Source organism: Trichoderma breve, chromosome 1 (genome assembly GCF_028502605.1).
Source record: "Trichoderma breve strain T069 chromosome 1, whole genome shotgun sequence".
Lineage (NCBI taxonomy): Eukaryota > Fungi > Ascomycota > Sordariomycetes > Hypocreales > Hypocreaceae > Trichoderma > Trichoderma breve.
Window position 1 is genome coordinate 5,836,408 of NC_079232.1, and position 14,965 is coordinate 5,851,372.

Genomic DNA, 14,965 nt, shown 5'->3' on the forward strand with positions numbered 1-14,965 from the left:
AGAAGGAAAGAAAGGAGAAGGGAATGAAAAGAGAAGGGAATGAAAAGGAAAGGGCGGGTAGAGAATGCAAAATGTGAAGCGAGAAGGAAAGAAAACAAAAATAAAAGAAAAAAAGGAATAAAACAGACAAGAGCAAAAAAAAAAAAAAAGACGAAATGGGAGCCCCTTCTGATGGTGGCTGATACAGAAAGCACGAACGTGTCTATAATGGTAGGCAATTGCCGGTATCCAATTGCCATAGTGTGTATCTAGTTGCTTAATTTATTTGGGATTTATTTATATTCTATTGCTTGTTGTACATTTCCCGGGTAGTTGTGGTTTTGCATCTTCCACCAATCAAGACCATCTACTTGCTATGCCGTGTTGTATCATGCCATGCCATGCCATGCCATGCATTTCATTCTTCTCTGTCCTCTCCTCTCTCTTCCCAACCCTTCTCTCAGTAATGCTGCTTACCAGTGCCTGATACGAGCAGAATCACGCTGCCCAGCTGCCGCCTCACGTCTTCCTGGTTCACGTCGTGTGTGTCTTCCACCTCGCCCCACTGCTCGGCCTGCCAATCCACCTCCAAGCTCGTAGCCTTGGAGGCATGTTCAACACTAAAGCGTCCCACGGGGACGGCATGGCCAGTGCCCACGGAGCCCTCGCTCCATTCGGCGACAACTCTTGCTGCGGCGACAAAGCTCTTGCCGGCAAGCACTGCCCTTTCCAGTCCGGCAATTTCCCAGGCATCAAGGCCCATAACCCATCCCTGGATTACCTCCCGGACGCCCTCGCTCTGTTTCCGCGGCATGATGGAGTGGCCGTCCAGCACGGGCTCAATGGTGATCCCTGGCCACACGTTGGTCGTCAGATAGCTGACTGTCTCCTCCGCAGCCTTCTTCTGCACGTCCCTTAGACTCTCCCCCGCGTCATTTCTCCTATCATGAGGGCCCGCGGGAGGCGCCCAGCACAGCAGCGAGTCTGTATCCAGGTATCGCAGGACAGTATGGGTAATGGTTGTGCGAATCTTGGTGGCTTCGGGGCTGTTGGATGCGTCATCGTCGAGAATGTCGAGAGCACGGCAGATGAGGCTGGTGAGGGGGATGAGGTGCTGCTTGGTAGCTTGCTGGGCAGACGTCAGGATGTCCCATTCAAGGGCCAGCGCAGAGGCGAGGTTCGGCTTGGAGAGCGGCACTCGAATGATGGCCTTGGTATTGGGGTGTCGCAAGGGCCGGGCATCGAGATGGACTTGCAATGCTCCTGTAAATGATGAAATTAGATTGACGCCGGTAAATCTAAAGCGGACAGGGGCCGCCACAACTGTCAATTGTGACACTCGTAAAGCAACGTACCGTCGACCTCTCGTACAGTCACCTCCTTCCAGAATCTCCTAGCCACGCCGCTCGACTTGCCGTCCTGCGCGCTTCGCACTTCCTTGGCCGTCTTCAACAGTTCAGCGTGCTTCTTTCGTCGGTCCAAACGTTCCTGAGCATTTCGAGCTGCCGGCGTGGGAGGATCCGGGGGAGGTCCAGTACCGACTATCGGAGCAACATTGGCGGTTCTGGCGATGCTTTGATGAAAGGGCCGGACGAATTGCGGGCGAAGCAATGCCAGCTGGCGGGGTATTCGCGAAGGCACTTTCATCACTGTGAATGTCGATTGAGGGACAAGAGGGAAATCTAGAGGGAATTCGGAAAAGGACAAAGTAACAGAGAGAGGGGAGAGGAGATTGTGGTTTGTTGGTGAGGATGGAAAATTCGCCGGTACCTGAGGAGGATCAGTGAGTTTTACTAGCAGCGAATGATGTCAGCCTTTAGGGGATATAATTGGGGAATGGCGGTCGGTGAGGCGCCTGGGGTTTTTTGGTGGCCTCACCGAGGGGTTGGTGGATCCTAGATGAAGCAAGCTGCACAGTATTATGTCTCATCCAAGACGGCTCAATATGAGATGAATTAAAAAAAAAATTTGAGAACATGATATGTTACAAATACTAGACATGAGATGTAACGCATATATTTCTCTACAGCCAATGCAAACAAATAAAAGAGGATTAGGAATTCAGAGGTGGAACGTTCTATAAAGCTGATCCATGATGCACATCTCGTACCATGTTAGTGACTTGGTACCTCTGCAATTGCCACTGAAGCGCAAAAGGGTCCATGCGGGTAAACGGCCATGGATGAGCTTCCATTTACAATCATTTGCAGTCCGACTCGATGCTATCAAACTTGTAGATCCAGCAAACTCAGACAGCTTCTCAACGATCCATTTCAAGCAACACTGACAAGATTTATTCAAGTTGTCAAGCTTGTCAAGGTACCTCTTGTAAGCCACCCGCGGACCATCTTCGGCAAGGCGCCTCGCTGTCACGTGACCATGCACGATCGTCTCTCATCCCTGAGCCTTAACGTGGCTCTACCGGGACATTGGCCAAACCGCCACGACTCCAATCACCAACATCCTCTCCGACCAAATCGCCCACGATGAGTTACGGAAAAAAGGACGAGGATGCCGACCTGGGCTTGGTCAAGGTAGATCGGACACAGGTCTTCCAAGAAGGTAACAATTCCGCTGCAAATGCGCCTGCATCTCTTCACCTCCTACCTTCATCCCCCACCGTCTCAGACACCTTTGGGCAAAGTGGCCAAGCTCCAAGCTAAACTCGGAGGCACACAGCTCGATTGTTCAACAGCTCTCCGATCCAGCCTCGACGATGCCGAATTCTCCTGACCAAGATCGCCCTTCTCCTCTACACGGGCGAGTCATTCCCCAAAAATGAAGCCACCACCCTCTTCTTCGGCATCTCGAAGCTCTTCCAGAACAAGGACGCCAGTCTGCGGCAGATGGTGCTCCTCATCATCAAGGAGCTGGCCAATTCCGCCGAGGACATAATCATGGTGACTAGCACCGTCATGAAGGACACCGGCGGCAGCAGCGACGCAATCTACAGGCCCAATGCCATCCGTGCTCTGTGCCGAATCATCGACGTAGGTGTTCTTACTGCGCCTTGGGAAGCTTCTTTTGGCCGCGAGTTGCTAACAGTGAGGCAACAACATAGGCTACCACGGTGCAAGCCATTGAACGTGTCATGAAAACCGCCATTGTGGACAAGAACCCGTCTGTTTCCTCTGCGGCGCTTGTTTCATCCTACCACCTGCTGCCGATTGCTAGGGATGTCGTGCGACGATGGCAGAGTGAGACTCAGGAGGCGGCCGCCTCCTCCAAGTCCTCTGGTGGCTTTTCTCTCGGCTTCTCTACTTCCAGCGGCTCCTTGCCCATGAACAGCTCGACAATGGCTCAGTACCATGCCATTGGCCTCTTGTACCAGATGCGCTCGCACGACCGCATGGCCCTGGTTAAAATGGTCCAGCAGTTCGGCGCTGCCGGGGCTGTCAAGAGCCCCGCTGCCACCGTGATGCTGGTCCGACTGGCCGCGCAGCTTGCCGAGGAGGACCCCTCGCTTCGCCGCCCCATGATGCAGCTTCTCGACGGCTGGTTGCGACACAAGAGCGAAATGGTCAACTTCGAGGCTGCCAAAGCCATCTGTGACATGCGCGATGTTACCGACGCCGAGGTCAACCAGGCCGTCCATGTCCTGCAGCTGTTCCTGACCTCGCCCCGCGCCGTCACCAAGTTTGCCGCCCTGCGAATCCTCCACAGCTTCGCCTCTTTCAACCCCAACGCCGTCAGCGTCTGCAACACTGACATTGAGCTCTTGATCTCAAACTCCAACCGGTCCATTGCTACCTTTGCCATCACCACTCTGCTCAAGACTGGTAACGAGGCTAGCGTAGACAGGCTGATGAAGCAGATTTCGGGCTTCATGTCGGAGATCACTGACGAGTTCAAGATCACCATTGTCGAGGCCATCCGCACCCTGTGCTTGAAGTTCCCCAGCAAGCAGGCCGGCATGCTGACATTCCTCAGCGGCATCCTGCGCGACGAGGGTGGCTACGAGTTTAAGCGCGCCGTTGTGGAGAGTATGTTCGATCTGATCAAGTTCGTCCCTGACTCCAAGGAGGACGCGCTTGCGCACCTGTGCGAGTTCATTGAAGACTGCGAGTTCACCAAGCTGGCCGTCCGTATCCTGCACCTCATCGGTCTCGAGGGCCCCAAGACCGCCCAGCCTACCAAGTACATTCGCTACATTTACAACCGTGTCGTCCTTGAGAATGCCATTGTTCGCGCCGCTGCTGTCACAGCTCTTGCCAAGTTCGGCGTTGGCCAGAAGGATCCCGACGTCAAGAGCAGCGTCAAGGTTCTGCTTACGCGTTGTCTAGACGATGTCGATGACGAGGTTCGAGATCGAGCCGCCTTGAACCTGAAGCTGATGGCCGAAGAGGATGACGAGATGGCCCGAAACTTTGTCAAAAACGGTAAGTTATCTTTTCCTTTATATAACATTAACAACGATGGCTCACAGCTGCTAACATATTCAATTCCACAGACAACATGTTCTCGCTCCCCTTCTTCGAGCACCAGCTGGTTCTGTACGTCACGTCAGACGACAAGTCTGCGTTCGACGTGCCGTTTGACATCTCCAAGATCCCCGTCGTGACCCGAGAACAGGCAGATGCCGAGGACAGGACCAAGAAGCTTACCGCTACAACTCCCACATTGAAGGCGCCAAAGGCCGGCCCAGCCAAGACACCAACAAGCGGCGCGGAGGCTGCGGCCTCTGCCAGCGCACAGGCACAGCGATACGCACAGGAGCTGATGCAGATCCCCGAGATGAAGGAGTTTGGCAGCGTGGTCAAGTCATCGCCTGTCGTTGAGCTTACCGAGGCTGAGACTGAATACGTCGTCAGCGTGGTCAAGCACATTTTCAACGAGCACATTGTGCTGCAGTACGAGGTCAAGAACACTCTTCCTGACACAGTCCTAGAAAACGTGTCGGTTGTAGCATCTCCTTCAGACGAGGAGGACCTGGAGGAGGTATTCATCATCCAGGCCGAGAAGCTGGCCACAAACGAGCCGGGCAAGGTTTACGTGGCGTTCAAGAAGGTCAATGGCCAGACGTCACTGCCCGTTTCCACATTCTCCAACGTGCTCAAGTTTACAAGCAAGGAGATTGATCCTTCAACGGGCGAGCCCGAAGAGACTGGTTACGACGATGAGTACGAGGTGTCAGAATTTGACCTCAGCGGTAGCGACTACGTCATCCCTACATATGCTGGCAACTTCAACCATATCTGGGAGCAGGTTGGCGCTTCAGGAGAAGAGGCGGAGGAGACGCTGCAGCTGAGCAGCATGAAGAGCATAGCCGGTAAGCCATATCATTTCTACAAACCTCTTTTCTTGTTCCTTTTTCCCCCTTTCATACTAATAATGAGGCAACAGAGGCAACCGAGCAGCTGGCCAAGATTCTATCCCTACAACCTCTCGAAGGAACCGATGTCCCCGTCAACCAGAGCACGCACACTCTCAAGCTACTGGGCAAGACAGTCAACGGCGGCAGAGTGGTGGCCAACATTCGCATGGCATACTCGTCAAAATCCGGTGTTACGACAAAGATTACAGTCCGAGGCGAGGAGGAGGGCGTGGCGGCTCTTGTGATTGCATCTGTGGCATAAATGTAGGGAAGCTGGCGTTGAAGGTCATAATGTATCGGTGGTTAGACAAACGTCTCTGTCAGTTCTTTTTTTTTTCTCCTTTCTTTTTCTCGGCCTCACGTGGCAGACGGCAAGCAAAACAGTTCGATATATCGATATATATTAAGAAGATTTGAGTGATTATGATGATTGCATGAGACGTTTTCAAAGTTCAGGACACGAAGCATCCTCTCACGTCCCCTCAGTTCGCTAAGTGACTTTGTCGCATATTTAGGCTATCCGGCTCTGCTCTGGACCTTGGCCAGCCAACCTCGATTCAGGTTAGCTACTTGCAACTACAAGGCAAAGCGACGGCTGCTTTGAATGGATGACGAGATATCCAGGACACTTTGTCTCTTTTGAGCCTTGGTGTGGTGGCAACAGCCCGATGATGGATCTCACTAAGCTGTGGCAGCTAGAGCTCCTTAGCTTAGGTACACCTACAGCATTACCGCATCCTGGCATTGGAGCCTTGGAACCTTGGAAGTTTGTTCATGACGGTCCCCCGAGCCGAAAGTCTGTGGAGCCCACCACTTTGTACGAAGGTTGATCCCTCAAGACATGATGCATCGCGAGACACAAGGAGTTTGTTCGGTTTTGTTGGGATTTCTCGGAGCAAGCATGATTACGTCACCTGACGACATTCTCAATTTTTTTTCATTGTCCGTGAGGTGAACAACTGTTTTCCAAGAGGTGGCGATGCATCACATGGAATATATGTAGGGTAAGTGAGGCGAAGCGCATGACCTGAGACTGACATGATAGCGATAAGGCACCTACCTGGTACCCGATATGGAGTACACAGGGTAGATGTACTACGAGTAAGATATGTGTAGGTAGATTTCGCCAATTAATACCTCCATAGATGCCTGAGTTTTGCTTTATACTTTGGTGTGTTTTTGCTATATTCTTTCTTCGTCAGCTTGCGTCGTATGAGAGCGTATACCCATTTCGTTCGTATTTGATGAGCATCGCCTCGTACCAGCGATTAGCCTAAGCGCTGTACAGTACTAGTACCTGTAGTCAGCAGATTAGCGACCTGGAAGGATGTTGTGAGACGGCTGGGCTTATCCACAAGCATTGACAGCGCCAAAGACCGCTGAAGGATGACCGCTATGCCAACACCCAAACGCGCCACTGGATGCAGCCACAGGCGTCCAAATGTCTCAGCCAAACATGTGCCAGATCGGGGGCACTCCCGCCTATATGACGGAAACGGCGTGACGAATGGCAAATAATGCAGCTGGTCCCCTAAATGCTGCGTACTGCGTAAAGACGCATATAATAATTGCTGGGCACAGGGCCTGATGCGCAATATAATCGCGATCAACGGTCAATGGCTCACAAGGCCAAACCCAGTGCATGTACGCGTAATGTGCCTGGATCTGGGCTTTCACGTGCTGGCGCTGTTGATTGTTCATGGACGGGAATGGAAGAGACGGGATCAATCAAATCAACCCTCGTTCGCCTGCAGGTGGGGGGCCGCCATGGTTGGGCTTTAGCGGTCTTGGGGCAGGGAAACAGCGACCCCAGACGCTGAGCTGTGACGAGATTTGTCTAGAGGGGGGCCCCAAAATAATTCAGGTACAGCGGGTTGGACGGGGCTGGATTCGGCCTTGCGTACCCCGTACTGTTGCAGTACTTGGGAGGAAGGTACTCCAGGGCCAGTGCTAGCGCATCGAGACCTCCGCCGCAAAGTCAATGCAGGTAGAGTGGCTGTATGGGGTACAGCATCCCTCCAGCGCCGGGTTGCGGTACACTCGTACCTATCGGAGTACGGAGCGCGGCTAGGCGGCCAAGGCCAATCTCCCTGGGGACGCATTTTCCTCCTATCGTGGCTTTTCTACTGCTCAAACCTGCTCTGTAAACCATCAAACGTCAACAAAGATTGGGAAAAACAAAACAATAATCCACCTCGCATAACGCGGTCCCCTTCGAATCCCCGTTCATCTCGCCTCGCTCTTTCGTGGAGCAGAGTGAAGAGAAAGAAAACAGCCGCTCGGTCGCTGGCGCGATGAACGCCATACAGCAGAAATGCCGCCCGAAGCATCAGGTCCTGGTGCTCAAGTGCTATCCGCGAACCACCAAGGGAGCAGTTGACGTCAAGCCAAACAGCAGCGAGCTGAGCTATCTGCTCTACTACGCGACCAGCCGGCGGTCCAAGATTCAAAAGATTGGCGCCTTTCTGGAGAAGAAGACGGCCAGCGATGTCTGGCGAATGCGCATTGGGTACGTTGTCGTGTCCGGGCCTTGCCGGGGCATCCGCCTCCAAACCCCTCGGTGGCGATGGCCGTGGTTTGATACTGGCGATGATGTCTGAGGTGTTGAAGTGTTTGAAAGCTGACTGTTGCGGCATTGCGCCTGCTTCTCGTGCAGTAACGTACAGGTGACTCTTGGTATCCTCGCCGCTCTCGTCGAGAAGTCGCCCAAAGATGCCGTCCTCATCGCGCCGTGCATCCTCAAGATCCTCGACCTCATCCTCCGGTCCAACGACATCACCATGATCGAATCCTCGCTGCCAACATGGGAGGCCTTTTGTGAACACCACGATCCGTCGTCCCTCTTTGCCGATCAAGCATATCTCAGCCATTACGTGTCCGTCGTTCGATCCTACGCGCAACTTGCGTCGACTCGAAACTCGCCAAACCAAAACGCTGCTGCAAGCCGGCCGGTCCAGATGCGATGGAGGAACGCTGGGTTGGGCGCCATTAAGTGTATTTCGACTTCGGATGCCCTTTCCTCAGTGAGCGGTCGCCAAATCGACGTCATTGTGCCCATGATTTTGGAGAACCTATGGACCGACGATGAGACGCTGCTCGACCTGCTCCTGGAGCGCGTCGAGGCGGAGGAAAAGGTGGACACGGAGAAGCTTCTGCGACGCAGGACCAGCGTTGCTACGGTGCAAAATGGCGAAGCTGGTGGTGATGCAAACCCGCTTGCCATCTCCGGAACCGCCATGGACGCCGACAAGATGGCCGAAGAGGACACTGGCGTCTTGGCGATGCAGTGCCTTAAGAGCATCTTTGTGGTGCCCTCCCGATCGCAGATCCACTCGGCGACAGCCGCCCTGCTTAAGTTCATCGCGGAGCGCGTAAAGCAGGGAGAAAAGGTCATGGCGAGCAACTCCGCCGACAATGGCAACGACGATGGCTGGGCCATCAAAATCTTTAGCATCATTGCTCGCTGGGCTCCGGTGCAGGATCGCTATGTCATCTTGGTGATGGCCCTCGATACCTTGACACATATTCCCATGGGAGACGACAACCTGGATCAGCACGTAGCATTGACTGCCATGATCGATTCTCTATTAAGGTCAGACATCAACCTCATTGGCTTGAGTGTCATGGATGTCCTCTTGGGTCTCATCAAGCAGATCAGGAAGCTCTTTACTCTTTCCAACGTCGGAAGCCGAGCCGAGACTCCTAGCGACAAGGCGGCGACGGACAGCGACCTGGAGCAGAAGCTACACCAGCCACAACGCAAGGAGCTCCTGGGACGACTTGAGCAGTGCATTGGAGATCTTGCCAGCCACATCTACTACGCAGACCAGATCTCGGACATGATTGCTGCCATTGTTGGCCGACTAAAGCCTGGCCGGTCGTCCAGCGCCCCTTCAACACCACAAGGCGAGAAGACGGACGGCAACGAGCAGCAGAGCAACCCTTCGCCTCCCTCGGCGACGGCCACCGCTGATCTCGCCGAGGGCCAAACCAATGGCCTGGTCGACGTCTACTTTTCTTACACCCTGGGGCGCATCTCGGCACTCCGTATTGTCAAAATTATCCTCCATGTTGCCAATCCCGCGTCCAAGGCCAGAACCAATGCCGACTTGGGCCGCAACAGAGTGCCCACTCAAGTCTGGGAAGGCACACAGTGGCTTCTCCGGGATCCTTCAGGCCAAGTGCGGCGTGGATATGTCGATGCCCTACTTACATGGCTGGATCTGGAGACGACTCCCATCGATTTGCTGGCCAGGGACGAGGCGCTTGAGCCGCACAAGTCCACAGCTGCAGGCATTCTCGCCGCCGCCAAGAACACTCGTGAGTTGCCCAATGGCCGGCGTGCCGTATCCAGCGCGTCGAACAAGGACCGCCAGCCCAGAACTCGCCGTTCGCAGTTCCTCCCGCAGCTTCACCTCGCCATCTACGACAACGCCCTCCACTTTGTCGAGTGTGACAATGATCTTGCCGCACTGCACACACTGCTGGCAAAGCTCGTGTCCCGTCTCGGCGTTAACGCCGTCCGCTATGGCGTGCCCATGATTTACCGCCTTCAGGAGGAGATTTTGGCCGTCGATCAGCCCATCCACAAGGTTCGCATCGCGGCTCTGTGCCACGGGTACTTTTGGGCCTTGACCGATAAGTTTGAGTTTGAAGGTTCTGCAGTGGGCAGGGCGATTGGAAACGAAGTCGCCCGGCGCAAGAGCAAAGGCTTCTGGGTACCCGGCATCCACGTCCCAGCGCTGGCCATCGACCAAATTGGGCCGTTGGGCGTTGCGGCACCTCAGCCCGAATGGGATCTCAGCCTTCTCGAGACGGAGGAACTCTTACCGTTTGATGACCGGGCCTCCTTGATCCAATGTATTGCTGTGGGCTACGAGGAGAGCACCTCGTTTCCACCAAACAGCCCTTCTGCCTCGCCCGGTCGATCGCTTTCAGGACCTATTCTCAACACCCCCATGAGTCCCGGTTCGTCCATGGCGATGGCTCCTGACAGGTCATTGGAGCTTCCGGATCCCTACCGTGAGCAGATGATGACAGAGTGGTCCAGAGAGCAAGTTGCCGCTGCCCTGGCCGCTGAGGGCAAGACGGAATCCATCACCGGTTCACGGACGGGCACTACGGCTACCGGCCTCAGGAACCTGACCATCAGCACCGTCAACGGTAACAACGGCTACCTCCCGTACTCGCCCTACGGCAGCCAGCATAACCTGCGACCACACTCTTCCCAGACGCACATGGCGGACCAGAATCATCTTGGACCTCTTGGCCCCTCGCCCAGATTCCGGCAGGGAAGCATTCGAAGCGGCATTTCCCAGACGATATCATCGTCGAGCAAGGCCGGCGTCGCGTCTGTGGAACAGCTCAAGCGTGTGCTGTCCGGCAACGCTTCTCCCAACACTTTTGGTTCCGAGGACGATAGCGGCGAGAGCATGGTGAGCTACGAGTATAGCCCGTCAGAAAAGAGCTTCAGCCCGACAGGCACAGACCCTGAACGGCCAACCACGTCGGCTGACGGCTTCAGCAAGAGGTCGAGGTCTGGCAGCTCTGGCGCCCCGCTGAGCGCTGGCTCGAACCGCGACAGCTTACCAAGGCTCTACCTCGATGGTGACCGAGAGGAAGAGGGAGGGCTAGGCCTGGGTGTCCCTCCCGTGCCCCCGCTTCCCAACCTCAGCGTCCTTTCGGAAAAGGGAGGGCAGTTGAATGGAGGAAACATTGCGGTTCAAGATTATGGGGTAAAGGCTCCTAATAAGCGTGTTTCCAACAGCCGAGGAGGTGACAGCATTACATCCCGGTCCATCTTGGGTGGCCACGATGATCATGGCAGAACGATGGACCTGCAAGAGCTTCTGAGAGGCATCGACAGCCGTCCTGGCGAGGGTAGCTTGGGCAATTTGACCAGACCTCCATACTAAGGGGGATATGATATAGGCCCTCCCTTCTGATTGCACAACTACGACACATCATTACAGCAGCGGTGTTGGAGGAACTCAAAGTGAGAGTTGGTGTAATATCCTGGGGGCGAAGAGCAGACTTTTGCCCCTGTCTCATCAGCTTCCATTCATCTCACCTCTTTCCATCTCAAACCCCATTTTCTCGCGCGCGAACACACACACACACACACACATTTACACACTCACACCCGCATATTCTCGCATACTAGCATCCTCGCATTTACATCCTCACTCACATATATACGCCGCTGCGCACACTCCAAGGGGGCATCATCAGCCACCCCCCTTGAGTTTCTCTTTTGTATCTGTTACAGGGACAGGGCACTCGACAATGGGAAGAACGAGTGCAACGATAGAGCATGTGGAAGATGGTTGGATGAATAGCTCAACTCGCCTTGAATTTGTCACGTTGTAAGACAAACACGCACTGAAAGCACAGAAATTCACATGACGGCAAACTTTGCATCTCGGAGACAAAGAAGTCGACGCTCACGGATTCCTTTTTCTCAACCTCAATCTTTTTTTTTTTGTCCTGGCTCCTGTCATCACTCTTTTCCATTTCATTGTTTTTTATCCCCCAATTTTATTCCCCCTCTTACTAGCAGCGGGTTCGCGTCTTGAAAAAACCCTTTTTCCTTTTTCTGAGTTGTCTTTTTTTTTTTTGTTTTTTAATACTGCAATGTACCTACCTACTAGAAAGGCGGATTAAGCCGGTGTTTTAATTTAGAATAACGGGGTTGAGCCTGGAGAAAAAGTAATCAAGTCTTTGCCGAGTTTGCATATGAGTATCAATCTCTTTTTCTTTCTTTCTTTCTTTCCTTTTTTTTTTTTTTTTTTTTTTTTTTTTTTTTTTTTTTTTTGGCTTTTTGATGTATGATATTTGTGAGGCTCAACTACCTAGGCAAAGCATTTGACTTGGGCAACGTGAGACTAACATGAGCGGCATTATGGCGTACGCTTTGTTGGAAGTTTCTTTTGTTGTTGAAATCTTGTGGCAACGAGATGCTGTAATCTGATATCATAATGTCAATTCAATTACTGAAAGCATGATAGATGTGTAATCCATCCTATAAGTGAGAGACAAGAAGAAAGAAGCATCAGGACCACAGCAAGATTGAATGGCTTCACCTCTACGAAGAGTAATTATACGTACCGTAATTATCACAGAGGAGTATAATAATATCTGCCCCGTTGCTTTCTCTCGAATACGTCACAATGGGACTGTGGCTTCTATCTCCTTCCTCAGGCAATCAGTACAAGTTTATCTGTACTTCTTAATTTTCTGCCTCTTCTGACCTCCTTCTAGTCAAAAACCACACCTCACTTAAACACACGCACGCACAAAAAGCATCGCTTCTTCGTAATCACGCAAAACCGCTCGTTTCGTTTCCCAACTATTTGACACAGCCGCATAACGCGCAGGCATGTTGGCCCGTTTCACCTTCAGTGTCTGGCGCGGACTAACCCCGTTACAGGCCCTTCAGCACCATGGAACAGGCCGCCAAATTACACTTGTCCTCCCCCCTGCTCGATCCAGCAGCTCCTTGGTAACCCCCTGGCTCGTCGGTCGGTGCCTCGAGGCCTCTCTTCTGTTGCCAAGCCGCGGGATGAACGAGCCTGTTTATGAGTCGAAGGGAACCTTGACGGTCTGGATCGATCGCTGCTGGGACGGAGCGAAATTCGAGCTTGCAGAATACAAGCAAGTATTATTGCCTGTATGGAGGCGATGATGAAGGCGGCAGGACACGAGCACAGACACGAGATGTGAGGCGGCGCACGCATGGAGACAGCCAACCTCATCTCATGGGGACATGGACATTGGTCACGCCTCGCCACATGTTGGTGCGTCTTGACATCTAGCATCAAATGCTAGTGCTGCACCTGCGCTGCACTGCAGGCGTGGATGCGGAACACGATGGTTGAATTGCAGCTGTTCTGCCGCAGACTCGCATGCTACTAGCTTCACCGGCACTGCTGCTAGCATTCATTCTATTAGCAGACCCGCGCCGTGTCGATCCGCTCCCCCCGAGCACAGCCTCACTCTTTGTCTGGATCAGGGCAGCTCTTCGTGCTGGCAACCCGCGTTCTTTTCCCTCATCCCCAAACCTCTTTCTCACTCTTGGCCCCCCGTTGGGCATCCTTTCCTTCCCACGCGAGACGACAACCGCAACGACACGGTCTTTCTCCAGTCGGTCTTACTTACGGAGCATATACTAGCTCTAACTTTCATTACGTCAATAGCCTGCCGAATGCTGGCTTAGGACCCCTGAGCAATCTGCCTTTGTTCTTTGTTAGATCCGAGCCACTCTTTCTTGGATTAGCACTACGAGCGCTTGTACTCCATCCTGCCTACTTTTTGCTCACGCCATCACATAACCACCCAGACTTCCACGCGCACATAGACGTATACACGTATAGTATACCATCTGTTCTACGAGTATGTATGCACGCTCGCCTCCACAACCCCTTGCCGCTGTTGCTAACCGAATTAAAAGCCTGCAGCTCTGGTGGGCTGCATCGGTGGAGAACCCCCGAGGCTCACTCATTTGGCCTCTGTTCCGGAAATCTTGCATCTGCTTGCATCTCAGACCCGTCCCACGCTGCTGGGCTGAATCATACCGTTTCCTTCAACCGCCTTGCGCAACCGCCACGGCTCGGTCCGGGCCATGGATTCATACGATGACGACATCCGGCGGCAGCAATATCATCCCTCGCACTCGATCCCCGATGCTGCTTATCCGGACGACTCGCCATTCCGGCAGCAGCAGCAGCTCCAGGCGTCCTACAGCCCAGGAGGCTTTGGCGCGAGCCCTTCGCATCCCTCGCATGGAATGACGCCTTTACCCTCCCACGTGGGAACTCAGCCTGGATACCAGCCTCAGCATCAACAACAGCCTCAGAACCAGGGAACTTGGCAGCCCTACGATATCCCCAGCAGCCCTCCGCCTCCCTATGACCCAAACCAGGCTCCCAGCACATACCAGTACTCGCAAATCGATGCAACGGCTCTCGCCAACCCGGCTACACGTCCAAATACGCGCGTCGATGTAACTGTCCAAACGGGGGGCATAGAGATGATGCCGCTACACGGCGCGACAGTTGCCTTGTCTCCTCAAATGGCACCCTTGGCTCCGGGAGCCTCGACCTCTGCGCTGACGCAGGCCAGCAATGCTGCGGAAGACCCCTATAAGTTAGACGCGGCGGCCGCGGAGCGCAGGCGCAAGCAGAGGCGCCTCAAGATTTGCATCATCCTCTTAGCCGTGCTGTTTATGTTCTGTGGCGCGCTGATCATCGGTGTGGCCTTGGGTGTTGTGAAAGGGGCACTCAACAAATCATCCGATCATGGTCCTAGTCCTGGTTCTGGTCCTGGTTTCTGATGTTGAGAAACGTTAATTTGTCTCCCTCGGCTGCCGCGCCTATGCTGGGAACAGTCATGCTTTGATCTACAAAAGCCGGCGTCTTTCTTGTTCTTGTTCTTATTCTTGTTCTTCTTCATGTCTTACTTGCCGCTTTTTTCTTCATCCTCTTCTTCACCCTCTTCCTCTTCCTCCTCTTTCTTCTTGTTTTCTTCTTCCCCTTTCTTCATTGTCCTTGGCACAGGAGCGATGGGATTGTGCCGTACATGAATAACAAGGGACGGTGATGATACGAACTGTATAAGCATGCTACCCACATCATGTTATGTGCGAGCGAGGTGTCATGGCGTCTGTCTGGTTTG

General features: G+C 53.5%; 4 protein-coding genes across 4 annotated transcripts; 3 read left to right on the forward strand and 1 right to left on the reverse strand.

Moving 5' to 3' along the window:
• Nucleotides 1-439: 439 nt before the first annotated feature.
• Nucleotides 440-1,626, reverse strand: T069G_01718 (ATP12 chaperone protein domain-containing protein; the record flags this gene model as incomplete). The annotated part of the gene is made up of 2 exons (XM_056168928.1): nucleotides 440-1,242; nucleotides 1,335-1,626. 2 exons carry the CDS (start codon nucleotides 1,624-1,626, stop codon nucleotides 440-442), a joined length of 1,095 nt encoding a protein of 364 aa, XP_056034244.1.
• An 839-nt stretch (nucleotides 1,627-2,465) lies between these two features.
• T069G_01719 (coatomer gamma subunit appendage platform subdomain-containing protein) lies at nucleotides 2,466-5,555 on the forward strand (the record flags this gene model as incomplete). The annotated part of the gene is made up of 6 exons (XM_056168929.1): nucleotides 2,466-2,541; nucleotides 2,659-2,969; nucleotides 3,041-3,207; nucleotides 3,268-4,358; nucleotides 4,430-5,248; nucleotides 5,323-5,555. 6 exons carry the CDS (start codon nucleotides 2,466-2,468, stop codon nucleotides 5,553-5,555), a joined length of 2,697 nt encoding a protein of 898 aa, XP_056034245.1.
• Nucleotides 5,556-7,587: 2,032 nt separating this feature from the next.
• T069G_01720 (uncharacterized protein) lies at nucleotides 7,588-11,208 on the forward strand (the record flags this gene model as incomplete). The annotated part of the gene is made up of 2 exons (XM_056168930.1): nucleotides 7,588-7,802; nucleotides 7,950-11,208. 2 exons carry the CDS (start codon nucleotides 7,588-7,590, stop codon nucleotides 11,206-11,208), a joined length of 3,474 nt encoding a protein of 1,157 aa, XP_056034246.1.
• Nucleotides 11,209-13,913: 2,705 nt separating this feature from the next.
• T069G_01721 (uncharacterized protein) lies at nucleotides 13,914-14,624 on the forward strand (the record flags this gene model as incomplete). The annotated part of the gene is made up of 1 exon (XM_056168931.1): nucleotides 13,914-14,624. One exon carries the CDS (start codon nucleotides 13,914-13,916, stop codon nucleotides 14,622-14,624), a length of 711 nt encoding a protein of 236 aa, XP_056034247.1.
• Between the last annotated feature and the right edge of the window lie 341 nt (nucleotides 14,625-14,965).